The 27,056-nt window shown below is 39.2% G+C and overlaps 1 protein-coding gene and 1 long non-coding RNA gene across 3 annotated transcripts in view; one reads left to right on the forward strand and one right to left on the reverse strand.

The window, feature by feature from the left end:
* Positions 1-26,384, reverse strand: part of SETX (senataxin) — a 28,771-nt gene extending 2,387 nt beyond the window's left edge. The window contains exons 1-25 of one of the 2 annotated variants that reach the window (XM_004945912.5): positions 26,317-26,384; positions 25,574-25,745; positions 23,624-23,804; positions 21,520-21,730; positions 21,260-21,369; positions 20,918-21,137; positions 20,516-20,635; positions 19,276-19,447; positions 18,136-18,226; positions 13,030-17,526; positions 12,213-12,312; positions 10,993-11,169; positions 10,195-10,424; positions 9,572-9,739; positions 8,855-9,008; positions 8,339-8,440; positions 7,756-7,868; positions 7,032-7,103; positions 6,181-6,330; positions 5,581-5,688; positions 4,592-4,779; positions 4,147-4,239; positions 3,357-3,521; positions 2,768-2,866; positions 313-400 (exon numbers count right to left, since the gene is read on the reverse strand). In XM_004945912.5, coding sequence (XP_004945969.2) covers positions 313-400; positions 2,768-2,866; positions 3,357-3,521; positions 4,147-4,239; positions 4,592-4,779; positions 5,581-5,688; positions 6,181-6,330; positions 7,032-7,103; positions 7,756-7,868; positions 8,339-8,440; positions 8,855-9,008; positions 9,572-9,739; positions 10,195-10,424; positions 10,993-11,169; positions 12,213-12,312; positions 13,030-17,526; positions 18,136-18,226; positions 19,276-19,447; positions 20,516-20,635; positions 20,918-21,137; positions 21,260-21,369; positions 21,520-21,730; positions 23,624-23,803 — 7,608 coding nt within the window. In that variant the 5' untranslated portion in view covers position 23,804; positions 25,574-25,745; positions 26,317-26,384. Of the gene's footprint in view, positions 1-312; positions 401-2,767; positions 2,867-3,356; positions 3,522-4,146; positions 4,240-4,591; positions 4,780-5,580; positions 5,689-6,180; positions 6,331-7,031; positions 7,104-7,755; positions 7,869-8,338; positions 8,441-8,854; positions 9,009-9,571; positions 9,740-10,194; positions 10,425-10,992; positions 11,170-12,212; positions 12,313-13,029; positions 17,527-18,135; positions 18,227-19,275; positions 19,448-20,515; positions 20,636-20,917; positions 21,138-21,259; positions 21,370-21,519; positions 21,731-23,623; positions 23,805-25,573; positions 25,746-26,169 lie in introns of both variants that reach the window. The other variant, XM_046901871.1, reaches the window with a different exon arrangement.
* LOC121107109 lies at positions 25,663-26,434 on the forward strand. The gene is made up of 2 exons (XR_005840550.2): positions 25,663-25,775; positions 25,901-26,434. It is a non-coding gene; the product is annotated as an uncharacterized LOC121107109 (long non-coding RNA).
* Positions 26,435-27,056: the final 622 nt, after the last annotated feature.

Consider the following 27,056-nt stretch of genomic DNA (forward strand, 5'->3'; position numbering starts at 1 on the left):
ATACTATCCTCAGAAACCACACGACTATACAGAGTAGCGTCAAAAACAACCCGAACATCAGGGGAATGTTTTGGGGGTGTTTCGCAGTTTTTAAATCATTTTCCTTGCTCCAGCATCCTCTGACAACTGCAATAAGTGGAAGAACAGTAAGGATCAAGAAGGAAAGTACCTCTGACATCACTCTATCTTGCCTATCTTTGAAGTCTCCATTCTTCAATTGTAAAGGACAGTGTTATAATTTAGTTACTGAAAATACTGACTTAACCTAAAAGGGTAGATTACAGACAATCATTTGATTAACACTGTACCTACCATGAGTGTTTTCAGTCTTCCAAGGATGAAGAGGCTGAATCTGGCTCGGGTAATTGTAACGTTCAAACGCTGAAGACTTGCCAGAAACCTAGGAGACATGACAAAATGAAGCTCCTAAACTACCTCTTGGAAAAGACTCTGAAGTGGTAAGGAAATGTTCAGCTAAAGTGAAATGAAGACAACAGAAACAGCCCATGACCCACTCCCAGATGCCATTGCAGCAGCCCTCCTTTACATGAAGGGCTTCAGGTGAATTGCTTTTCCTTCTTTCTCCATTGATGCCTTGCAGGGAATTCCGGTCCTTTCCAGCTCTTACCATTGATGTTTCCTTTCTTAGTGCAAATCCCCTCTTAATGCCAACTACTGCTTCCTTAAATGTTCTTCAAAGTACAGAAGTCATCAACCTCACTTCACCTATCAAGACTTTAAGCTTCTTTTTGACTTGAACTGAAATAGATTAATAATATTTGGCATGATTAATGGAAAAAATTTCTACTGAAATGCTCTATGTTGGACTTCAACATTTTATTTTAAAGGTGGTTGCACTGGCAGAATGTGAAGGAAAACTTGCTCTATCATGCTTCAAGATCTGAAAAACACAATCCTTGCAAAAGAAAATATTCACATTGCAAGCATGAGATTACCCAGCCTGTCTCCCTGGGGTCACAAACCAAGGTGCTGCAACCTACAAATAAATGTTAACTGTATTCTTGAACACTGATTTCTGTTAGGGCTTCTTTACATTAATCCTCAAGAAGTCTTCAGAGTGGAAAAAAACAGAAACACCACTCAGTTATGAAACTCATATTCCTCCTCTGATGAAAAAGTTCCCAAAATGCACAGCTTCTTCTGTACTAACAAAGTTTGTAATTCAAAGACAAAGACAAGCTTCCACACAACTTCATGTGAATAGATCCAACATCAGTGCCTAACACTGTGGTGATGACACTGAACAGCAGTGTACCTGTACCAGAGTACCTGCAAGTAAAGACTGCAGAAGTCACAGAACGACACCAGAGGATTTGGCCACTGCATGAAAAAGGACAGAGGTAAGAACATGGGCAGGGGAGCAGATCCAACAGCACAGGTGATATGGATCTACAGGTCTTGGGGAAGCAAGAAGTGGTCTTGAAAGAATGTCACATTCTTAATAGCATTTAAAATTAAAGGATTTTTTTCCTTTCCTTAGACAAACCTCATCATCTTTCACCTGTCGGGTCTTGTGAGAGTTTTCTCCTCCTTTTGCAAGGTACTTTCAGAGTAAATTTAATGCTAGACTAACAACCTTGGAGACCAAAATACTTTGCTCAGCTAAGAGATCAGCAGTAATGGTGATGGCAAACTTTCCCATCACACCTTGCCAATGACACTTGACTTTGTAACAGAGATGTCCAAGTCATCAGTACGTATAGCTTTTAAGGCATACCATTGCCAAAGTTTTATTACATAAATCTCCAGCACAGTAAGTTGCAAAGTTTTGTTCTGAAAGAACAGATGGAGGTTATGGCCCAGGCCAGCCAGAAGTACTGGCAGGTTCTGGCTGCCCTCAGTTTCCAGTCTTAATCAATTAGATTCAGACACCTTTAAAAAGCATCGTTGTTTAAACACAATTTGGGTTTTCCATCCTTCCCAAAGCAGCACAGGTCAACACAATTAAAAGCCCTTAAGTTAACAATTAGGAAATTAGTACCAGAAAAGCATAAACAGCTTAGTGAAACCTGGTGTGTGGAGGCAAAGATTTCTGTTTATGTGAACAGCCTTCCCATAGATTAATTTAAAAGCTAATGAACTAGAAGGTGGCACACTTCTACTGCCATTTCTAAATTGAAGCTATCACTAAGCTACAGAGATTATTATTGAAGTAAATTAAAGCAAATTAACAACTGCGTAGCAGTCTGGAGGGACAAACAGTACACCTGGCATTCAGTTCCTTCTGTTTCAGAATGGAAAAAAACCTACACAAACTATCAAATCTGCAATCTTAATTCAAGACTTTCTGCATATTAACTTAGCCATGTTGCTCTACAAATCAAAGATACAGCTGCTCTGCATGACATTCCCAAACTACGTAACTAGTTGACAGTGCTTTTACAGATAGAATGCTGTATTAATAATATAACAACAGTGACAAAAAATGTTAAATCACAATACAGAGTAAAAGCTAAAGGAAAAGTCTTGCAGTACACTAAGGAGCCCGCCAAAACTAAACAATGACAGGCTAAAACAGACATGTGCATTCATCAGCATATAATGCAGAACATACTTAGCATTTCCTACACTCTGTTTTGGAGGGGATGTCAAACCACTAATGTCAATTCATGCAGATGGCTTTTCATTTGCTAGCTGTGGTGACTTGCTCTCTAATAACTTTTCTACTGATAATGTTAAAAATACAGTGACAATATCTAGAGTGTTACTGGAAATGAGACTTGCAGATCACTGGAGATGGACATACCCAATTGACCCTTTAGAGCTGTTTGCCCGGACACATGTCACTATGATGCAATCTTTCTCTCGCCCCTGAAATGCATCCACTGTATCCACTTCTCCTGGGCTGTTGAAGAAAATATTATCAAGCCATTAAATTGTTAGTTGGATTTTTAAGCAACACAGTGATGCAAATGGCCTAAACTATCCTGAATGATCAGCTGTCAGAACTATTCAAACTAAGCCTCTGCTTCTGAACTTGAAAAGATTCAGTGTATGAGTAAAAAGCAAAATTTCCTTTTTTGAGGCCAAGATCACTGCTAAAAAAGCTGTTCAGTTCCACATCGCTTGGAATTTTGGATTTTCTTTCAAGTCAGCTACGCTCAGAACAGCAATAAAATCAAAGCACATAGACAAGCAATAACTAAGAAATGGTACAAAGAGACCACATTTGTTTTAAGAGAACAGGTTGGTAGTGTCCTTTTTCAAAACCATTACCAAGTGGAGATTTTGGCAGCACATAAAAACGTTAAAGTTTTTGCTGTGATTTTAAGAGGATAATCAAGGGACTAATACACAAGAGCCACTTCCCATTTGAAACGTCATGGTTTATTTACCTGTTATTCTTGAACACTCTGTCTAGTTCCTCTTGAATTTTCTTTTTCTGTGCACTGTAAGGTGTAATTATTCCAATGCGACGAAGACCTAGATCCTTCCTTTTTTCTTTAATTGTTCTAATGATTTCTAACACCAGTTTCACTTCTTGGGGATTACTAAAAGAGCTGAACAAGAAATGGAGGAAATGTTAAAAAAAATACATTTGACAGCTTCTGAATTCAACAGTTCAGCCAAACTGAAAGTGAAATTGAGATTCGGAGGCCCCCTTGGAACTTCCAGAGCTTCCTTCACACAGATGCTCAAAGACCTTCAGAAGCAGGCCCTGACAAGGTACTAACAAGGAGAAACGTTCAGGCTACGCCTCATGCTCCCTTAAAATGATATAGCTTTGCTTTCCTTACAGAATATACAAAAGAGAGGACCAAGCCTGCCATCTTCTGGTCTTACCTCAGCATGCAGCTGTGAAGAAAAACTAACTGACTAAAAATAAATAAGATACATCAGAAACTTAAACCACCTCTTGAGTTAGCATAAACTGTAAGGATTCAATGGCATCTAGCAGACAGTCACAACAGGATTAAAACTATATTCAGGTAAGTAAATAAACCCTCCACCACCACAAGTCAACACCTGCTTCCAGCAGAATTTCTCCCATAAATCAAACCAAGTTGAAAATGCAGATCTGGCTACTTGATACATACTGGAAACAGTACAAGAAAGAACAACTCTTCAGCAGGTAACTGATTCTCAGCACATGCACAATTTGGCAGAGTAGACTGCAGGACTTACTCTTTGTCACGCTCCTCACGGCCATCTCCTACATCAAAAACAAGATAGGGCTGGAATGGCCACTCTGAAGAACATCTGTTCTCTTCTGTTGCTCTGTAAATAAGTTTTATCACTAGGTAACCATAAGAAAGTGATGCACAATTTATTTCCACCATCATTTTCATAAAGGCAACCTTCAGCTTTTTTCCAGAGCTCTTAATTTTCACTGTTACCTGCACAAACTGAAACCTAAAAATGAACTCCATGCAGTAAGGAGTATGATCCTTTTCAAGTGAACTAGTTATGTTATGTATAACAGCAAGCACTAAGAGATTAAATGCAAGTCTCCCACTAAGCATCTTCCCCCAAACCCTCAAGAACTTTTAGAATAAAAAAAAAAATCCTGATATGAAAAGGCTCATTTGAAATCCCCACTGCTCAGAAATCAGAACAGACAGCTACTCACTTGTCAGTCTTTAGAGTCTTGTCATAAATATAACTGGATGGGAAAAGGCAGATGTCAGGGTGCATTCGGTACTGCACAGTCAGCTGCACAACTGGCAGACGTCGTAAAAGATTATTCTGTACTTGTTCTTCCAGGTGTCTCTGCAGGCGTGCCATTAAGGACTGACCATAGCCATATTCCTGAGCTTTCTGTCAGAAGGAAACATGAATTATTTTTGAGGAGTTAAGTCCAAATTTAACAATAAAAATTTGCTTTTTAGACTCGAAACTATCTGGTATTTTGAAATTCTAAAACACTGATGAAATGACAACACTTGTACTTCATTTTTACATTTGTATTTATCCTTTCTGATATACAACAATTTTAAGCACAGTAATAATGAAAAGTGAGGTCTCCCAGGTGGGATCTCTAAATAAGCACGTAAGTTCAAAAAAAACCATGTGCCTCTAAAAAAAGGCAGTCCGTTTCTCCTCTTTTCTTTGTCAGATGTTTAAGAGACTTTTCTTTATGGCTAGATGCAAAATAAGAGTTCCCATATGTTCATTCTTAGAACATACTGATAGGGTAAGAAAGTCCTCACACAAACAGTAGTCTTCATCCTAATCCTGTGTTCCCTAAGGAATGTGACACTGGATGGAGCTCACAATGATATAACAGAGCCTGCAGCAGTACAAAGCTGATCCCAAATGAAGTGCCAGGTTGTACAGAACTCTGTGCTGCTGTAGCTATTCTTACTGGTGCAAGAGATTAGTTGCAAGTCTACAGAAGTCACGCTCACATCAACATCAGCTAAAATATCTGAAGGCAGTATCAACACAGGCTCCACGTAACAGACTAAACAGGAATCGCCTGGCAGTATAAAATGCTGTAAGCTGACAGACACCGTGATCTGACTTCGAAGTGTTTTTTTTTTTCCTATGTTTTTTTTTTTCATGGCTCTTACACTATACCCGCCAGATAGTATAAAAAAATACAGTTAAAACACTTACTATTGATTTTATAGTGGGAGGGAGCTGCCTGGGATCTCCAACAAGGACAAGCTTATTACAGCGATGAATCAGTGGAATCAGTGTTTCAACTTCACATGACTGCCCTGCCTTTTGTATACATGAATAGGGCAAAAAAAGCAGAAGTTGTAAGCAAAGGAGTGGAGGTATGTAAAGTGTTCTGTAATACCAGTTAGAAGTAACAAAAAACAACTTTCTAATGCTTAAAAAAATATTCTCTAGTAAAAACTCAAACCAGATTATTATTTTATTATTAAATATGCAGAACTTCCCAAACAGATACAACACAGTTGTGCAGAAATCTCTATAGCAAGAACCACACTTGAGCCACGATTTTTAAATAAGAGATGTGTGATGCTTTAGTGACAGACAAGTCAGCAAAAAAAAAAAAAAGCAATTAGTACTTAATCTTTCTTCTCACTGCTCTTTGTGGCAGGACAGGCTGGTTATCAGATAAAATATGGGGACGGGGCAGTCAGCCCAGATCATATTATATCAGCAAGCAGCCACAAGTAGCCTAAGCAGAGAACAACGAAGACTTCAAGCATGGAACAAGATGAAATTCTAAATAGCTTTACTGACCTCGTCCACAATGACACAGCTGAAAGGATCGAGCCCTTGCCTCCAGAAAGCAGATTCTAGAAGACCTCCTCCGCTTGTGCTCAGTGTGCAGCAGATTATATCAGACTCCAAGATGATATCTGTCTGTACCTTCTGAGAGTGTCCCCGAACCTTCAAGTACAATAGAACACCACGTATTGTATTCTCTTTTTGCTTTCATGAACTGCATTTTTTACTGTCTGGACAATTCTAACCGCCAAACCAATCATGAGTAATAGATCATCCCAATGAAACTTATCTTCATGACTACAAACAAAAGTCTCAAAAGCTGACTTGACTAAGCAGTACTCTCACTTAAAATCACAGATCAATCCTACTGAAGTGGCAAACTTTTGCCTCTACAATTATGCAATCTAACTCTGTGTTTGCCATCAGGTTTGAAAGTGGAGATCGGCACTCCCCCCCCTCCCCTTCCACGCACAAAGTCTCTGGCTGTCACTTTCCTTAGAAAGGCTTAAACATACCTCAACTTCAGTAGGACTGCAAGAGGCATGAAAGTGGTGATGAATATAGGTCAAATTAAATTAAGAAGGTTGTGAGCTCATTTCTATCTTCTTCACCCAGTATGTTACATTTCCTTTTAAATCTACCAAGAGAGAATTCTCAAATCGTTTTTCTCCTCAACAGCCAGAGTACACGTGTATCTCACATCTGGCAATCCACAACTCAAAAGCAGCTTGTCTTTTACTTCTTTACCTACTTAGAAATACTACCAGCTACATCAAATCCAAAGCTTCATCACAATTAAAGGATACAAATATCCAAATACATTAGCTGAGGTGTATTAAAGAGCCCTGAAGATAAATTCCTACCTCTTTTAGTTGAGAAGCAAGTTGCTGTCTCTCCTTTGAAAGCCTGCCAATTTCATCATCTAGCATTTGACTCTACATGAGGAAAAAAGGAAAGAATCCACATAAATATCAGGAATAATTAACAGCACACGTTGTACTTATCTTTCTTCCTCACGTACTATAATTCATTTATCATTTAGACTGGTCCAGACTGTCTCTAAATATCAAATGCGTCTGAAGAAGTTGATCAGTTTCTCAGAAAACTGTCAACATATTCACACTTTGAAACACATGATACTGCATTCTCACATTTCTGTGCAAATAGAAAAATGGTTTACCCTTAGAAATCTGTAACTTGAAAACAAATGCCAACTTCCTAGGCAAGAAGATGGAAAACTTCCAAATGCAAAACATTTCAAATCTCAGATTTTAAGTCATCTTACTTCTTCCAGTTAAACAAAACAAAGCTTTGGAGCACACAGTAAGATTAAATAATTAATGAATACAGTTGCACTGAGAACTAAAGCGTGGCAGAACCAAAGGAAGGTTGCTGGGCATTAGAGCAATAAGTTCCATAACTGCGCAGCTAAAAACATCAGTATAAATAGACACACAAAAAAAATCCCTGAAGTTTCTTATCCTGGAGGTCCTCTAAAGAAAGCATTTTTTACTCTTTAGATACAGTTATGAATAGAAAAAAAAACACCAAAACACCCAAACAAATTAAACACTGTCAGTTTATTACCTCCCTCTTTTCACATCTGTGCATGGCACGCTGACGAGAGAGCATGTCCAGCTTCTCATCCAGAGCTGCTTTTTTCTTCTGAATATCCTGGTCACGGTCAGTTGGCTTTCGTTCTATAATAAATTGAAGGAAAATAAGGAGGGGGAATAGTTCAACTGGTTACAGTAACAGCATTACGTCATTAACACTGAACAGAAAGTCACTTTTTGTTGCAGTTTCCTTCTTCCTATTGAGGTCTTTTATCTTAGACAGTAAAATGATACACTTCTTGGTTCCAACTGTAGCTCTCGAATGATGCATAGTAATATGGCTTAAAAAGAATGGCTTTAACATGCATTTATTATTATTATTACTACTTTAAAATGTACTAGAAATGGTGTTGCTTAATTTCTGGGGGTTTTACTCCGACTTTAGGCTGTACATGTGCTGAATGCTTACAAAGCACTCAGGCACAATGCATGCCATTGCAGAAAGAAAATCTTTCAAGTGATCTCCTTTTTAAAGGACATACAGTCCCACATGTATAACATGATCCAGCACTTAAATAAAACCTAAAGAAAAGCCCAATTTGCACACTACTTACTCATTCTATGTTCAACTTGCTTATCCAGGCTAAAAGCCCGGACTTCACTGTTGATTGATCTCTCAGCACCCAGTCGCACTAATTTGATATCACCGCAGTTTCCTGTTTACAAAATCAGAACCAAAATACTTTTAGACTGCTTTAATCATCTTTGCACTTTAGTTTGAGAGGGAAAAAAAAAATAAAAATCAGTGCAACAACAGCAGTACTGGTACTGCTATATTCAAATTTTTAACAAGTTCTTAAAAAGTGGTGATTTGATAATAACACTAAGAGGAAAGGGAAAATGTCTACATATGTCTACATAAAGTGCAATTTACTTAAATAGAAAAAATACATCTTCTTAAAAAGCACAGTAACAATGGTATGAGGATGCAGCATCAGTCATGATCTGCAAAAGAAAACAGATGTACAGAGCAACACAAGTATTACACCTAACCTGAAGGAGAAATTGTAACAACTGGTTTAGCCTACTTAACACAGAAAGAGATTTTTTTTTAAATAAATAAATCTTACCCAAAGGCTCTTGTCTGTTTTGGCATTTCTCCTTAAATGCAATGATGATCTTTTTCATGAGTTCATCAATTGCAGCATTGGATGGTGCGCAAACCAGAAAACGGTTTTGCTTTATCTTGGCATTTTTTTTACTTGTTTTCTCATTCCTGGTGTTCTGGAGATTAATTAACAATAAACCAAGACAGGCTCTTTAGATTGTTTCCACTTGTATTTCAGAAGTCAAACTGCACATTCAACTTAATCCACATGCAAAGTATAGGGACTACTGTTACTTAAACTCTTTTAAGGTAGGCCTCACACTGAGTACTGCAGGTCATTCAAACAAACACCATCCGCACAAACTCCCTTCAACAATTATCTGGTTGATGCTAATACAAAAACCATTAAAACTGGACAGGTCAAAAAGCACTGTTAAAAGTATCTCAATACTTTGATGTACTAATTTCAATAAAATGTTTACACTACCAATTTGTACGTTTAGCAAATTTCTATTCTTTTTCAATTTTCTACATTCTGTAAAGCAAATGTTTTCCAAAGCATCCAAAAAGTATTATTGCCACCGTTACAGCCTATTTTATTCTGGTTTAACTAATTCAGGTTTAATGAACTGCATCCCTAGTCATTATCACTGCCACTCTTCCATTTACCTTAAGCTACTACTGACTTGCACTGAGGAACCAAACACCCACACAAGATGGCTGCATCACATTCACCCACCTCTCTCAAAACACGAGACAAAAGTCCAACTATAGTTTTGGACTTCCCAGTTCCAGGTGGTCCATGGATGAGACAGATTTTGGCAAGCCCTGGATGTTGCTTTACCATGGCATAAGCTGTTTCAATGGCTCTCTTTTGATCTTCGTTGTATTCATTCATACAAAACGTCTGAAGGGACAGGAAAATACTGACTTAATGCTGATTAAGTATTGTATAATCCCAAAACATTACCCATCCCCTTAGCTAAGGCTCACAAAATCCAGGTGCATGGAAGCTTCTGATACTAGATTTGCTCTTTAGACACATACCCAACCCAGATTGAGAAGTCGTAGCAATGCTTCCTCTATAAAATTGTGTTACCTTTCCCACACTGCACTTTCCTTCCTGAATAGACCACTCCAGCAAAGAAACAAAGGTGTGCCATTGCACCTGAACAAATTCAGCATCATCTCTATTCAGCTCATCAACCAACTGTGAAAAGCAGACTGACTCAGTGCTTTTGAAACCTTTCTTTTCACCCTTGGTCACCTCCAAAATCAGCATGCAGAATCAGTTTTGCAAAATTCACAAGATCCAACTGCCCACCTGCCATTCCTATCACTTTCCCTAGGCATAGGACTTACAGCACTTTCTGAAGATACAGGCAAATCCCTTGGACAGAAATCACTGTAACTTGGATTTATGATGGGTTTAGCCAGGGGACTCCTGCTCAGTAGTAGCAGACCTTTGAATGACCGTTGTGTGGGCACTAAGGAGCCAACCACCATACACTTCACTTCATTATTTACGAAGAATGACAAATTTCCTCGAGTTTGTACAGAAAGATGACAGACAGTATGCTGATCCTTTTGTCCTATTAAAAGAGGAGGGCGGAGAAATGACAATAAAAATTGTTAATTGAAAGAATATTCAAAATGTTTACTGAAAGATACTCAAACAAGTTATGTAAAAAAATCTCTCAGAATTAGCAGTTGCCTATTATACAAATAATTCTTGCCAAAATAACCTGTTTTCTTTGAGCAGCATTCATCTTGATGCTTGGTAAACCTCATACTTCACAGCTTAAGTTACAGAATACCGTGAAGATTTTATGCAGCGATGTCACAAAAATTCGTAACACCTCATATCCAGGAACAGTGCACTCCTAAAGATGCACAGCACTTAGATGTTAGTTTCTGCTCTTACACAAAGTAAGAATACCTGTATTGAAGTCGGGAGAAAATGCACAAAAAGCTAACCAGCCTGTATATTCAGTTGCTGGCTTTTCACAAAGCTTCTAGCACACAGAAGCACATAAGCATGTTGACACGCTGCACTGAAACAACAATTCCCCTGAGGTAACTGCTACATCACAACCCTCATCAACCAGCTCTAAAGAAGCATTTCATGGTACCATTTTTATTTCTGTCCCAATTGCTTACTAGTTAAGCAGCCAGATGCACGAGAAAATCGCCTCACAAGACCAACGTGATTCACCAGGTGGTCCTCAACCTCCCTGTCTTCCCCAAAGACATTTTTCTTCTTCTGGCCAACCAGAAAGATTAAGTCATCCTCCTTTGGATGGAGCTGCTTTGTCAAATCAGTTTCCTCAAAATAACCTACACAAAAATACGTTTTAAAGTTAGAACTGTAGAAGGAAAACAGGCACAACTACTTCCTGATTAACAAAATGCTACAATTAACACGTTGCATATTTCACTAACACCTACTTGATAACTGTTGGAAATTCTCAGAATCAGTAATTTTCAATCAGAGACAAGACCTGAAGCAGCAAAGTTTTTTTTTTTGTTGTTACTGCAGCCATTTTAACCTATGCAGCCATTTTGTAGGAAAGTTATAAATTCAGTCAGGGCCTATATCTTGGTCTTGGAAGTTTCCACTGCAAAAACACAGTCTAACTCTCACATAGCTAAAGACTACGAAATTAATTCCATCCTGCACTCTTAAGCCTGAGCCATGTAAAAGCAGAACAAGTCAAGGATTATTTTATTTGCTAGAATAAGCTGAAGCAACATTCGAAATGAGTGAAACTATCCCAACGCTATGCAAATAACTTCTGTACTAAACCAAACAAGATGAGGCACAAGTTCCTTGCAAAGTGCGAAGTGCAAATTAAAGATCCTTTCAGTATGTAAAGCAAATAAAAACTTTATACATTTGGTAAAGCAACCACGGTAGAAAAGGTGAGAGGAATAGAGATGAGATCCCTTAGCAGCTACATGGCAAGAGCAGATAGAAAAAACAGAGGAAAAATCCAACAACATCTGGATTCCTAGTACACTGCTACTCCAATTCCATGACTCAAGACAGCACTTTCAGAGCTGAAGAACCATATCAGTAAACAAAATGTATCACATTCTAAGAAATAAAGACGACAATACATCTTCTATTCAGTCAGTACATCCTATATCTGTATTTTGAAAGCAAAGATAAATAGTAGAGGGAAAAATAAATAAATCATCACCCTACCTTCCTACAATTATTTTAAATGGACAGATGACACTCAACACATATGTTATGTGCTTATTTCTATCTGTAAGTACTCGCTTGTTATCAGGCACTGTCTACTAGAATATAAAGACTAAGTCACATTTAAAAGCAAAAAAAACCTCCAAAAAACCACACCAAACATCACACTTACCTATAAACTCTGCCGTATTCAAATCAGCACAGAAGTTCTGTAAGTGTAAGTAGTAAGTCTTGTCTTTCATCTTCTGGTTTTCTACCCACTCTTGTGCCAGCTACGTATTAGAAAGTAAAAGCTACATAAAAACACTTAGAAGGATTTAGGGATTCAGAGGAACAGCTCATCATGACTCCCAAGTGCTGTCAAACAAGACATATGCAGCAAGCAAAAATACTTTTACTTTTCCTGCCATTTTAAATATACCTCTCTTACACAGCCCTTTAAACCAAAGGTGGGTTTTTCTGCCTCACATCCTCATGCACGCCAGCATTACCCTGGTTCTGACTTAATTTGTTTTTAGTCTTATTTCTACTGCAGAAGAGATGCAATGACTAACCTTAAAAACATACAGTTTTTAACTAAAGGAACAGTGTTTCCTATTAAAACTATTGTATAGAATTTTTTGGGAGATAAGTACTTCCTAGATTAACCTACACTCATTTTAACTTCTTAACATTAATTGAAACTTTTCTTTTGTTAAAACACAGAGGCTGTCATTGAAAAACCTCAGTTTCAAAAAAAAAATTGCTGTTTTAAGATTTAAATGTTATGAGGAACAACTTTTTTTTTTTTAATACCCCCCATTGCATGTTATTGGGAACATGCACAAAAAAAGCCTTATTATTTGTCCCAAGTCATTCCTGTGTTCAGAAGAACATATGAACCAAACAAGAATATTTTTGTAATGTAAATAGAAAACATAAAACAGTTTTACATCTCTTTCCAAAGTTTACTAACTACGGTTGATTAAAACAAACTGAGAAAAACTTACTGTTTCAAAGGCATTTAGCATCATCAAAGGGAAAAACGTATTAAAATAGTCATTGTATCCCTGAAATCTGATGGGAACAGAGGCCACTACAGATTGCACGAGAGTACTTGGAGGTCCAAACTGAATGGAGTTTGCAAACATTTCGTAAGTCCACTTCAGAACCTCCTTTACAAAAATATTATGATCGTGCTGCTGAGCTCCAAGAAAGGAAGAACAACGTTCTGCTTGGACAGGCCATCTGGAAATATTTGAAGCATTGTTGATCTGTGTATTATTTCGTGACTGGAGAACGTTATTAGAAATATAAGGTTGAGGAATATTACTGGAACTTGGAGTCCTGCATGTTTGCTTTCTTGTTGGTATAGCCTTTTCGCTCCGGGGTCTCAACACAGCAGGTTTTGCAATGCTAGCTCTGCTTTTTAAAGCTGGTGGTTGTTTTTCAACATTTTCGAGATCTTTGCTGAAGGCTGCATTTCGCGAAGAACTTACTGAGCTGAAGATTTTGGTAGTGGAAGGTTTTCTTGGTGGCAGGGAAGAAGGCTTGGCAAACAAGTGATCTGATTCTGAATTTGTGGCCAAATGCCTGCTACAGCAGTCTCCTATTTTTTTCACTTTTTCCGTACAGTCTTTGTACTTACACTTCACAACAGTCAAGGTATCATTCTGCTGAAGGCTCTCAGCACGATCTATTTCCATTTCCTCTGTTCTTGTAGTAGCTATAGTATTGCCTTCAGCATCTTCATCCTGGGAACACAATTCCATGTCCACAGGATCTAACTGAGTTAAAAATAAATTATCATCATCATCACTGTTTTCATCTGGTTTGCACTCATTTTCTTTTGAAGGTGTCACCCCAGATTCAGGCTGGACGGTGCAACCTCCTTCTGGTTTACCTTTATCATCTCCAACAGTGGCATCAGAACACAGACTTGAATCCATTGGTACAGGAGGAACCATTACATCACAGTCTTTAGCTTTGTTTGAGCCTGAACAATCAGAGACAAAAGTAGTTTGCGCAGCCTCGTTCTCTGCAGAGATGCTAGTGACATGTCCTCTCTCATTGACAGATGGATAAAAGGTCTCTCCCGTTTGTTTTTCTCTTTGCTTTTCAACAGATGGTTGATCAGAACATTTAGCCTTTTGTTTGACAGACTTGGTATCCATTGTGTTAACTTTCTTGCTTCTATCCTCCGAACACCTCGGAGTATTTTTCACTCGAACACTTTTGCTGAGCCTTGTTTGCTTTAAAAACTGAAGGTCTTGGCAAGCCAGCATTTTCTTGTTAATTTGTGTAGATAAACTCGGATGAGCAGTTCGTTTAACCTTCCCTCTCTGTGCAACTCCAACTTTCCCTGCAACTTTACCATAACTACGCAACTGAGCTAGACTATCTAAAGAGCGCTGGGACAATTCAAATGCTTTGCGGGGTGCCTTTTTCAGACCAAGTTTTTCCACTGTTGATGTTGGTGCAGGACACTGCCGAGCTTTCTTTGGAGGAACAACAGCAGGCGTTGTCCTGCCAGGCTGAATTCTTTTTAACGTACTTTGAAATAGTTTTTTAGTTTGTGTTGCACTCAGAGCTGTTGCTTTAGGACTTCTCTGAATACTTCTTGCTACCTTAGATTTAGTTGTATTTTTACGTGGGCTCAGAGTACTTTTCTTAAATGCCAGCTTCGAAGCTAATGAGACACTGGATGTAGAAGCTCTGGGTTCTGTCAATTCTGCATTCAGAATGAAGTCTTTATCAACAGTACTTCCATCAGTAGAAATCTCCACTTCATCTTTTGCATTTTCTTTAGTAGAAAATTCTTGCAAAGTTGAATTAGTTACTTCTGTATTATCAGTTTCTTTCTGATGAGAAGTATTTATCTCCTCTCTTGTCCACTTTGTTTCTTCTTCCATGGCACCATCACTTATATAATCTGTATCATAACCCCATTCATTTGTGTGATCCTGTGATAAGCCATCTGAATGACTGTCAATCGATGCTGAAACACAGTCTTGTTTATATTCTTGAGTATCCTGCCAAACTGAAAAGACATCAATTTCTGTTTCAAACTCAAAGTACTGAGAGTCACAGTCTTCAAGTGGCAAGGGAGAGTTTGGCATCTTTGACTCTAATGTGCTACCTGTAACATCATGCTGCATTTCTGATACAGGTTGCTTTTCAGGACACATATTTTCATTAAGTTCTTTTGTTTCCTCATTGACAGTAACACCGTTTTCTTCATCGGAAGAATCTAAAATTATAATGATTTTATTGCCATGGCTATCTGTATCACAGAGAGACTGGTTGCTCTGGGCACTGTTGGAGGATCTTACAGCACTTTTCACTTTCCTTTTAACATCACATATATTATGATGCATTGAGCTTTCCTGGCTTGACTCCGAGGGAAAATTGACACTTTTGGCATAAGCAGCTAACGACAATTTACTGAGCTCTTTATCAATCTGGGAGTTTGTTGAAGTATTATGTCCAGAAACCATCCTCACAAAATCCTCTTCTTCCTTTCCCTCTGCATTGTTTTCTCTCATGAAGTATTTTGAGCATACTATCAACCTTTCACTTGGTTCACATTTGACTGCCAGCGGACCAACTGGAAGAGCAGTGTTGGACATAACTCCCTTATTTTCAGAACCAGATGGAATGTGATCGCTCACTGACTTTTTAACTGTACAGGATGTCTTTGAAATTTGACCTTTACGGTCGCATTTATCTAGGTCACCTAAATTAGGCTGTTCTTGGTCTTTAAGACAGACAGACTTCAACAACAAACTTGAGTCATCTTTGGTGGATACGTTTTGCAGTAAGGTGTCACTAGTATCTGCAAGCAAAATACTGTTATCTTTGTTTCCTTGCAAGCCAGGTTGACTTTTAGCAAAGCTGAAGCAGTCTAGTGGCATCTCCTTTTGTTCCTGGTTTTTGGAGACCAGCCCATATTGAAAAGCACTTTTCTCCCACGTACTTTCAGAACTCCTTGAAATACCTGCTGATTCTCTGTCTTCATTTTCACCCACAGTATTTACTCCCTGATGCTTACCACAGTCTTTCCTCATACATGAGCTGCCAGTACAAAACACAAGTTGCTCTGCTTCGGAAGCACTTGTTGCAGAACTGCAGTTTTTCAAATCCGCTATTTGAGGTAACGGTCTAGAGTGCCCTTCAGCACTGTGTGTCTGAAAATGAAGATGCCCAAGTCTATGCCCGTCTTTAAACTCTGAAGAGGAACCGGCAGACGCATTTCTTCCCTTTACATCTGAGCTGCAAACATGCTCTGGAGAATCAACACAAGTTTGAGCAGATAGATACGCTGGTGATACGGCTTCTGTTTCCTGTTTGTTTTCCAACACTCCACTTCTTCTAAAATTCGAACTCTGAATACTTGTACTAAAGCCCTGATTACCCATAGCACAGTTCCCTGACATAAGATCATTGTTCCTATTTTCCAGAACTTTCCCATACATTTCTTTTGCAAATGACTTCTGGAGGCTTTCGCACTCCTGAGTTATCAAGTCCTTAGGTTCCTTTTTAATATTTACCAACAGGCAGTCTGTAGAGGTCAAAGATTTTGAATTTTTAGATGAATCTTTACAATCCTCTTCCCACGCACTATTTCTGCCAGTGAAAGAGATCTCTTGACAACATCCATCCTCACCTTCCTTTGATATGAAGGCAACTGGTGAACAAAGGTTCTCTCTGCCATGTACACTCGTCTTATAACCACTACCAGGTGCGCTCTTCTCTTGCTTCAAAGAAACAGTGGGTAAAGCTGTAGAGTTTGCATTGTTTTCTACAGATACAGACGCATTCAGTGCTCTGCTCTTTAAATTTCTTATAACCTGCTTTAAACATGTTTGTAATTCCTGAGTTTCTTGGATGTTCAGCTGCCAACCTAAAGATAGATTTCCTCGCAGAAGGAGATTGAGTTTGTCCAAATATTGCTTGCATAGTGCATGCTGACCGATCTGATAGCCTTCTTTAAGAAGGCTGCGTATCAACTGCACACAAGCATGCTGCACAGAGTTAAAAGCCTGTAAAGATATTGTCGATGAACCTCTTGCATTGCTGCCAGCTACTTTCTCAGTACACCGTGTAAATGCAATTGCTGGAAGCTTAGCACATCTCACCACTGCTTCCACCCACTCTTGTGAGCTAATCCACAGCAAGTGCAGGCACTTTTTGTTTCTGTGTAGTTCAATAATTGACACCAAGATCAACAGAAAAAATTCTGAGACTTTGTCACAGCGCTGGATTCTCTCATTAAGAATATCCTTGATTTCTGAACAGAGGTAGTGAATGACCTCTACTATATATGCCACACCCAAGTCCTTGAGATCCATTAGTGACTGAACAAAAGGAATGAACCACAGAAACGTGCTGTGATGGACACGCATATCTCCGCCAATATCAGACTGAAGCACATTAGCCAGTGTTTGCATATCTTCATACATGTTGGGGCAGTAGTCCGGACAAATAGCTGTTTTCCACCCAGTATCCTGAAAAATAAATTCATCATGTATTATGATCGTTACTCACATCCTCACAGTTCGATCTGCCTTTGTTTTCCTAGCCTTTCTGTTATTTTCTCACACATAAGGGATCTGTCATTAGTTAACATAAGTCAAAATCTAAATGAAAAGACAAAAAAAATCAAATATACACAAGAAAAAAATATTTCTTAGAATAACTTATGAAGCAAACGTAGAACTGTATTTCCTTTAAAAGAAAAAAAAAGCATTTTAAAATCTTCCAGAGTTGTTATCACAATGACATAATTTAATCTCAAATAATCAGCTATCCTATACTTAAAACCCTTTGTTTCTCCATATTTAAATTGAATTCAGAGTTTTCCTTCAGGTAATAATGTTTGCCTCAATCTCAATACCAATTTTAGTTTTAATAGAATTTCTGCCTAGTTCACAGACATGTTCTTCTTTCCTTTTGCAGCCTGAAAGTACCAGAAAAAGAAGTAGCCAGACCAGCTGCAGCAGCGTTATGAACATCACTAACAGAAACAGAACATATTCCCCTCTATTTCATAGATGATTTAAATTGACACTGTCGTTCAGTGATCAGAATGTAAAAAGAAATACAGTTGTTAATACCTTTTGAGGCTTTTCTGTGTTACAAGTATATACAATCTGACTGCAAGTAACCATTTCATCATCATAGTCTGTCTTCAGTTCAGATTTTGTCCTAAAAAGAAATATTAACCATTATAGATTCCACACAACTAGCAATTAGAAAGCCAATCAGCCAAGACACAGACTTCACTTTTCAAATACTGACCATGTCACTATTAGAACTTTTCCTAACTATGTTGTATCACTGACATTAAAATTTGTGAAACCTTATTCTATCCTGTTTGTAAAAGAGTGGAGAGGCAGGGAAACAGGAGGGACAGCCTCAGGAAATACATAAAGTCAATTTTCTTTGAATTTTTGATCCATAAATGCAGCCAAATTGTGGCTACGCTTGCATGTGGTACTCAGACATTCACTCCAGCAAGAACAAGAAGCAAATAGTGATGTTACAACATAAGGCTTTACTACCTTCTCTGAAAGGAATACATTCAGAAAACGTATAAAACTTTTATGACCATACAGCACCTTTTAAAAAGTCTAGAGAAATATTCAAGACTTAACACCAGCTGAAAGTAAACTCAAATCAGTCATGATACAAAACTACAATTAAATCTAAAACAGCATCATCCCATTGAAAATTCTGGAATTCCCATAATTCTATCAAGAGTCTCAGATGTGGCATTTTTCTTCAATCTCAAGTGTGAGTTGGTTATAACACTAAGTAAGGACTAAGCAGTTAGCAGCCTTCCTGATTCAGGAAAAAAAAAATTCTGAGTATAGCTGAGATATCAAGTAATCAAAGAGAAGCAAGCACGTACTTTCCTGAGATTTTAGAGAGCCTATTTCAACTTTGCATTGCTTGAAGTTGCCAACACCTAATTTTTCTCCTTACCACTTCCCCAACATAAATTAAGGCAGCATTGACAAGGAAACAAATACCAAGCTATTATGCTATTTGATATTAAGATCTCTGGAGGCATTTAAAGCCAGGCGGGATGGGATCCTAGGCAGCCTGATCTAGTTGCTGGCAACCCTACCAATGACAGGGGGTTGAAACTAGATGATCTTTAATGTCCCCTCCAACCTAAGCCATTCTATGATCATAAATGCTGTCCCATTCTAGTAATAAAAATGAGCTATTACTAAAAAAAAACAACTTACCTTACAAAGTTATTGCGTATATTCTTTATTTCACTGTTGTAGCTCACACTGTTGATAATGGTTTGAAAGGCCTGGACAGGATCAATAAGCTGACCCCATACTTTAGATCCAAGCTGATCCAAAATAACCATGAAACAATGCAGTGCTGGCCAGAAGGGGTCAGTGGAATCATCTGAAACATAACAGTAATGTTTGAGAGAATTGAAATACAAGAGTCCTGTGTGTTCCTGGACTAAGGTGGAATAAATTCTTACCAAGGCTTTTATTCTGCATTTTTTGTTTGTTTTTTAAATAAAATTAATATAAATATGACTAGTTGAGTAAGTTGCAACTATGCTTTTTAAACCCAAGACAAAAAAAGAAAGAAAACTTTTTTTTTCCTTCCAAGAAGGAAAAAAAGTCAGCTTAATTTGTACAGAAAGATACTGCTTATGCTGTATTTGATCAACAGGTACCTGGATAACTATCATTACCATTTCCCTGCTCTGATAATCCAAAAACCAAAGTAGTTCTTAGTGAAGAACTTACACCTCTACAACAATTTATTCTTCAAATTTAAGATGGAAGCAACTCATTTTCTTTCCTGTGTGTTCTTCCTTCTTCATATATGGTGATACCATATCCTCAACGTATGTACTATGCTCATAAATATCTTCATAAAGGAAATTATTTCTTTAAAGGGCAGCTCTAGTCTCCAGCTCATGTGCTTTTCTAGAGCTATGCCATGGCACACAGGCTACAAGGATGGTCCAAGGGCTACAAGCCTAAAATCTAAAGTCTAAATAAAACAGATGCAAGAATCAGTTTTTTAATCAAGTCCAAAAAAGCCAAAAGGTGTTTCATTATTTTAGTGCTAAAAATTCTAACTCTATGCCCTATTGAAATGTTCATTTCCATACGACCTGCATATTACACGAAAATGATGTGGGAGAAACGATCAATTTTGTTCTCTTAAAGCACCACAATCTTTTCCCTTATGAGGAGTTTGTCATGAATGTCACTTTTCAATATTTGTCAGTACAGTCCAAATATTGCAAAATATCAACCATCTCCCAGGAGAGAAATAAGCCTCAAAGTTGAAGTTTATCACCCCAGCATTACACCGCTAGAAAAAAATAAACAAAGTACTATATAATAATAATATAGAAAATAACAAAAGTAATATAGAAAATAACAAAAAAAACCAGAAATGAATAATAAGCTAGAAACTGCCTTAATCTCAGTGCTAAAAATTAGTTACCATCTGCTTCTTTCTCCATGGTGTGAAGTATAGACTGCATGAAGTCATTTTGTTTGTCTGGGCCCAGTAACAAGGAGTCCATAGCTTGCTCTTCCAGCACTGTTAGCAGCATACAAATACCTGCAAGAAGACAACCTTTCTGTACATTTCTGAAAACTTGTTCTAAGTTTCATCAAATCAAGGATTTTCCAAATGCCACTACCGCTATAACACTCAACCTAAGAGATCGGCAGCAACATACCTTAACTACCTAAACCACTGCAGTTGTGCAGTGTTCAATTTCTCCATTTGACAAGCTCCAAGAGAAACCAGTCTACTTGGAATAGCTCAGGCTTGAAACAATTGCTTACCAGACAAGACAGGTTACTAGTACAAGGCTCATTTCTAATCAGAAATACTCACCTAGCCAATAGTTCTTGTAGTTGCTATTATCATATAAATGGGATGGCAGAAGAATGAGTTTCCCCTTTTCAATCACTGAAGATCTGTAAATATCTGGACTCTCAAAAAGCCCCAGTTCAATAACTTTAAACAAGCAAGTCAACACTTCCTGTAAGTCATAGTAATCATCCCTGTCAACCTTCCCTAAATTCCTTGCTGTCAGGATGGCCCAACGACGAATCTAAGGATTACAACAAAACACACACACAAGAAAATAAACACAAAAACCACTTAGAAACTGTTAGAATCTGTTCTAACATTATTTAAAAATCAAGCTTGAGTGGAACAGAGAAAGTAACTTACCACTTCATTTGGGTGTACCAAAAATAGATAAATTCCTGGATATTTCTCAAAAACCTGAAAGGAGGTGTGATTTTCTTCCATTCTACACAGCACTTCTACACAAAGCTCACCTAAAAGGAGAAATATTTATAATAAATACAAACTTATAAGCTCACAAAACAAAAGAAATGGCACTCTGGTTTACTCTCTATTTGCTATTTTTGTTTCCTTCAGTACAAACACCACCATGCCTTTCCAACTATATGATAGAAGATACATACTGACTTTCTCATGCAGCAGCAGATATGGGTATTTCAGCACTTCTAGAAGTGGCACTCTCAGGTTATTCTCAAAATCTGGTCCAACATAAACAGGCAGCTGTGTCTCTCCATTCTCATCCACTATAAACAACTCATCATCTTCTCCAGCTTCTTCTCTTATGGATTTTTCAATGTGGGCTACGAGACGGGAGGTTTCCAATTCCAATAAAACCTATTCAGTGTGGGAGATAGAAAAAAAATCAAATTAAAAAGATTATATTACTTTTGCAAAGCAAATCATTCAGAATACTACTACAAGCAGAAACTCTGACCAGATTTTCAAAACTTGGAATTTCATTTTGCAGTTTCTTTCTTGGCACAGTATGTAACAAAATTTTGAAGTGGAATTCAGCTTGTGCAAATCATAACATCCTCACTCCAGAGGCAAGATTAAAAAATGACTAAAGAAAAAAACTGAAGAATGGCATTCAATGAAACTCAAACTGTTCAAACAATTATTTCAGGCCACAGGTAAAGCACAGCATAAAGAAGTTCATGACACCAGAACAAAGTCATATTCAAAAAAATAGAAACACCGATTTTAAAAATCTTATTTTCTCATGTATTTTGTGACATAACAGTGGAAGAGTGAGAATGTTAACAATGTAAGAATTGTTAACAAAGTCAGAATGACTGAACTGCTGAATATTTATCCAGGATTCTTTCCTTATAATATTAGTTGTCTGAATTAACTGCTCCAATTAGAAATCGAGGTCGTATCCCACAATCAAACCATGCAGAAAGGCACATTCAGTGGTTCAGTCACCCCACTTAATTCCAGCATTTATACAAGTGGGACTGTCCTCTAGAGGCATGCATTTTTGTGGACTTCTGAGAAATCTCTTTATATAAAGAGCTATCAGCTACAAATACTCATTTTGCATAAATACAGACACCACGCATGGAAATAAGCTTTTCAAAATATACAACGGGAAGCTAACAAGCATCTTAAAGTAACAACTTTGAAACACCTTTCATTGTTTTTAAGTCAGTTTCACATTGTTAAGGACTGCCAGAGAGTCAGACAGGTACCTTAGGCTCTTGATTTATTCAAATAATCATCAGCATACATACCAGGCTACCACCACAGAGGTAGAGCCCCAGACTTGAATTGTCTACACACATCTAGACAATGGTTAAAGGTTAAAATTATATACACACACACCATAACAGGTGACCTCAATCTCTGTCCCCACCAAGATCTTTCCCAGGGTCCATTCCCTTGCAGTCTCTTTTTGCATGAGACAAAAGTCATGAACTTATTGGTTTATCTTCATCACTTCATTTCATGGTACACCGTCTTTTCAACACATTCTGTTGTCAGCAGATTCTTCAAAAGTTATCCATTGACTACCTCTTCTTTTCTTCTATTCTATCTGATGGTTAGATTTTGGCCTAGCCTTAGCCTGCGGCTATACAGAGGAGGAAGCCAACAGTCTCAGGACTACACAGCCTTGTAAGCAGCTTATATTGTGACTTCTGCACAGGCGAGTTTTACCCAACCCTGTTCCTTTTTTGGAATTTTAACTAATCTCCTACAAAGTCCACCCGAGTTCCTATGATTATGACTATCTGATTCCCCAGTAGCTCTAAGCCTTTTACTTTCTTTTCTGTTAATTCCTATCTTGCACACATATGCAAAATCAGAGCTCTGAAACTCAAGCATCGTAGGAAACCGTGAATGAAGAGTAAAAGCAAAATAAAAAGAGGCAGAACTCAAAACTGAACAGAAGCCAATACTTTAAAAGCAGAGCAGTTAATTTGCTTGGCATACAATCTCTTGATTTGTTTCAAGCTGTAATTTCTAAATCAGTGACTTTAGTTATCACTACTTTGAATATATGCAAAACAAACAGGTCTTCTTTTATGCTTTGCTCTATGCAACCAAGTGTAAAAAAAAAAAAAAGCACAGTTAGAAGTCAGCATACCATGCTCCCCAAAGTCATTATAACACAACTCCTGCAAAACGCTCCCCTGTCAAGCCACTGAAGCCCCTTCTGAAGTTTTCCTTCGGTTTTAAGCTCTCCTTGCTAAGTAAAGGTTGAGAGTCAAAATGCTCCATTACCTGATGCAAGCTTGGCAATTTCTCCCTTGCTTTGTGGTATTCCACCACGCACTCCAAGCAGTAACAGAGATCATCGTTGGAACCTTCAAGATCTTCTGGGGACAACTGTTTAGAAGCATAGCTCTTCAGGTATTCAGTGGCATCAAGACCACTCGGTGTACACCATCGACATACGTTCATTCTTTACAAAGAAAGAAAAGGAAATCAACAGAAGTCTTACGACTGAGAGCAGTCCAGTATTTCCTTCCAGCCATAACAGTCCGCTCCTGGTTTGTTTTAGCTAACATCAGCACATGCAATTAAACAAAGAAACAGAGCATGTGAAAAACATTACACAAAAATTACAGAAAACAGCCCACTGCATGACAAACATTAAAAACACAGACACAGCACTACAAAAAGATCACATGAAATAGTCTTCAAACTGTTGGAAATACTGTCCTGACAGATTATTTGGATATCTCTGATAAAAGCAGATTCTATTCACAATTGAAATGGCAGGCATCCTGCAAGCAGGAGCATGCCTGCAGAAAGTGTTACTACTTTTATGCCCTATTACCCTATGCTTATCTTTTTCTCCCCTGGTTCCTCACTGCATGAGTACTTCAGGTTCACAAATCTTCCTGGCACTTAACTAAACATATGGATACTGGCTAAATATAAACTGCTGCTAGCTACAGTGAGAAACGCTCAGAATTGAAGATTTCTAGTTATGCAAAGACCTTAGTGAGAGCAGCAACGCTTTTTCACTATTCCAATAATGGACGCACGCCCCCTCCTGGCAAGCGAGAAATTGCGTACCGATCAGCGAAATTCATTCTACTACATGCCCTAAACCCGACGCAGGTAATGCCCTCTTGGCACTCACTGGTTGAGCGTCTCAGGCTCACAAGCCTCTCGACTATGCTGCTGCTATGATATATCCCCGTATAAGGTCTGTTACCAACCTGTTGTTTTTTAGGAATGTTTTGTACTATTCTATGGCAACAGGAGGGCAACGTTGCCAAAAGTTAGCACATTTGTTCTGTCCTGTGCTAGGCTCTCTCCACCCTGCGTATTTACCTTATCTTGTGCCTGTCTCAATTCTACCTGAGCCAGAATGCCCCAATCTCAACTTTACTCCATTCAGCAGCTTTCTTTGTGAAAAAGAACTTATAACCCTCTTGCAAAACAGTTATATAAGTTCAGTAAGAGCCCACACTACATACAGAAAATATTGGAAACTTCCACTACAAAAACACAAACTACCTCTCACGTTACACACATATAATGCTAATCATTTAACTTGTCCTCCTTACATTTTCTATCACTCAGGTCTTGCCTGTCCAGCACCAAAAATCAGCAGCCTTCCAACATAACAAGACTACTGATATCCTTGTCAAGGGTTTCTGATTTGTAAAGGCATTATCACACTGTTTAGGAGTGGGCTGTCTAATTTGTCTTTAGCTCAAGGCTCAGAAGAATTCCAGATGGCTGGACAGCCACGAGCTGCAGTCTGCATACCTATAAATTACTCCATCTGCCTTATCTCTATGACTGTAAATTACTTCATGTATCTACTAAGCATGCACCAATGCAGAAAGTTCATCTAAAGGACAAGTAACAAAGACTATCAGAGACCCCCAGTGAAATAAAAAGGACCTGAAAAGAACTATTAGTACTGATAAAGGATGCCAGACAACAGCAGAGACCATGAAATAAAATACTTATCTTGTTAGTTCTAATGCAGAAAAAACATTCCATTCATACAGAAACTACACAGCCATCTTAGACTCCACTAGTTCTAGAGAAGCATGAGTACCTGGAATGGTTGCACAAAATAAGAACTGGCAACCGCTCTTATTTAGCATAACAATGAATGCAAAAGTGAAACCTAGATACAGTAGAACCACACATTTCCTCGTATGTAATGCACCGAAAGGAAAACAAAGCACCAGCGGTGGTATTCACCTTTGGAAAAGGAAGCGATTTGCTGCAGGAGTTCTGGGTCACATGGTGGGAAGGCCCGGGGCTGCCCTGTGCTCAGGGTCGGGGGTTAAGGCCTGCAGCCACAGCTGCCCTCCAGCGGAGCACAGCACATCCCAGCTGCCGGTACCCGGGCCTCGACTGTATTTCAGAGATCCTGAAGAAAAGAGCAGGCATCAGAAATTGGGTCAGTACGCTGCAAGCCAAGAACTGGTTTGGTTTCTGGATTAATAGATTCTGTCTCTACATTAATCAACCTCTTCCCGAGTTGCTAAGTATCACTTAAAAGTTCTTTTCACTATCCAAACGCAGGCAGTGAGATATCCACTCACTCCGTTCTAACAGAGATGCGAGGGTTTACCCACGTACCTCAAGGAACAAATTCGCTACAAATAAGAGACCCGCACACACGAACGCCCTCAGCAGAAAGAAGCCCCGACCCGCGGCGCTGCGCTCCGCACACACCGTAACGGCTCCCGCCGAAACCCACACCCGCCCCAGAGGGACCCCCGGCCTACAGCAAGAATCGAAGGCAGCTTTCTGCCTCTTCCCGTCTCAACCACCGCCCGCCCCAAGCTCACAGCGCCTCAGGAGCCGAGCGGGCTGGGCGCTACCTCCACAGAAACAACGCAGCTAAAAGAAAGAAAAGGGAGAGTGGAGGTCGGAGCGCGGAGCCTTGGCGGGCGGAGTGAAAAGCAGCATCGCGGAGCCGAGAGAGCCCGCCTCACCTGAGCTCACCCCAGATGGCGGCGCGACCCGACCCCACCCCATACGCCCCGCCTCACAGCGCAGCCCCGCGCTTCCGGTCCGCTGGCGGAAGTAGGCGCCGCGCGGGCCTGGCGCCCTCGCGGCCTTAAAGGGGCAGCGGCCGCGTGCAGGTGGGACCGCCGCGGTGGGGAAACTGAGGTACGCGGCGGAACGGAGAGAGCCCGGTGGTGCTGTGAATGCAAACGATGACCGAATCCCGATCTTGAATTATTTAAGCGCTAAACTAATAAAACCTGTGATCAGCAGTCTGATAGTAAAAACACCTGGGAGAAAACTTCCCCTCAAGGTCTGTGGTACAACGGAAACCGCACCAGCTGCAGCTGCTGAGGGCTTCGATGAGAGCAGCACCGTCTGCTGGGCCTTGGGGACAAAGAAATCTGTCCCCCAGGCCGGGGCTCTGCGGAACCGAACGGGGATGTGTGTGTAGAGCCTTGCTTCAGCCTGCCCCTAGTGCTTGGTCAGACCGACAGCAGGGGGAGGTGGAGAAGGCGAGGCCCTGCTGGGCACATCGCAGCTTCAAGGCGCGGCTCTGCTGCAGGCACAGCTGTAACCCAGTGGGCTCTGCCTGTGATAACGACAGCCGAGATTTCTTTCTACAACGCCATTCGGACCATCAGTGCTGCAGGAAAACGCTTGAAGTGGTATTGTCTGTTTGAATCTCCTGTGTTTTTAAGGACTGGCGGTGCTTTTAGACTCAAAG

The sequence above is a fragment of the Gallus gallus genome, chromosome 17, assembly GCF_016699485.2.
Source record: "Gallus gallus isolate bGalGal1 chromosome 17, bGalGal1.mat.broiler.GRCg7b, whole genome shotgun sequence".
NCBI lineage: Eukaryota > Metazoa > Chordata > Aves > Galliformes > Phasianidae > Gallus > Gallus gallus.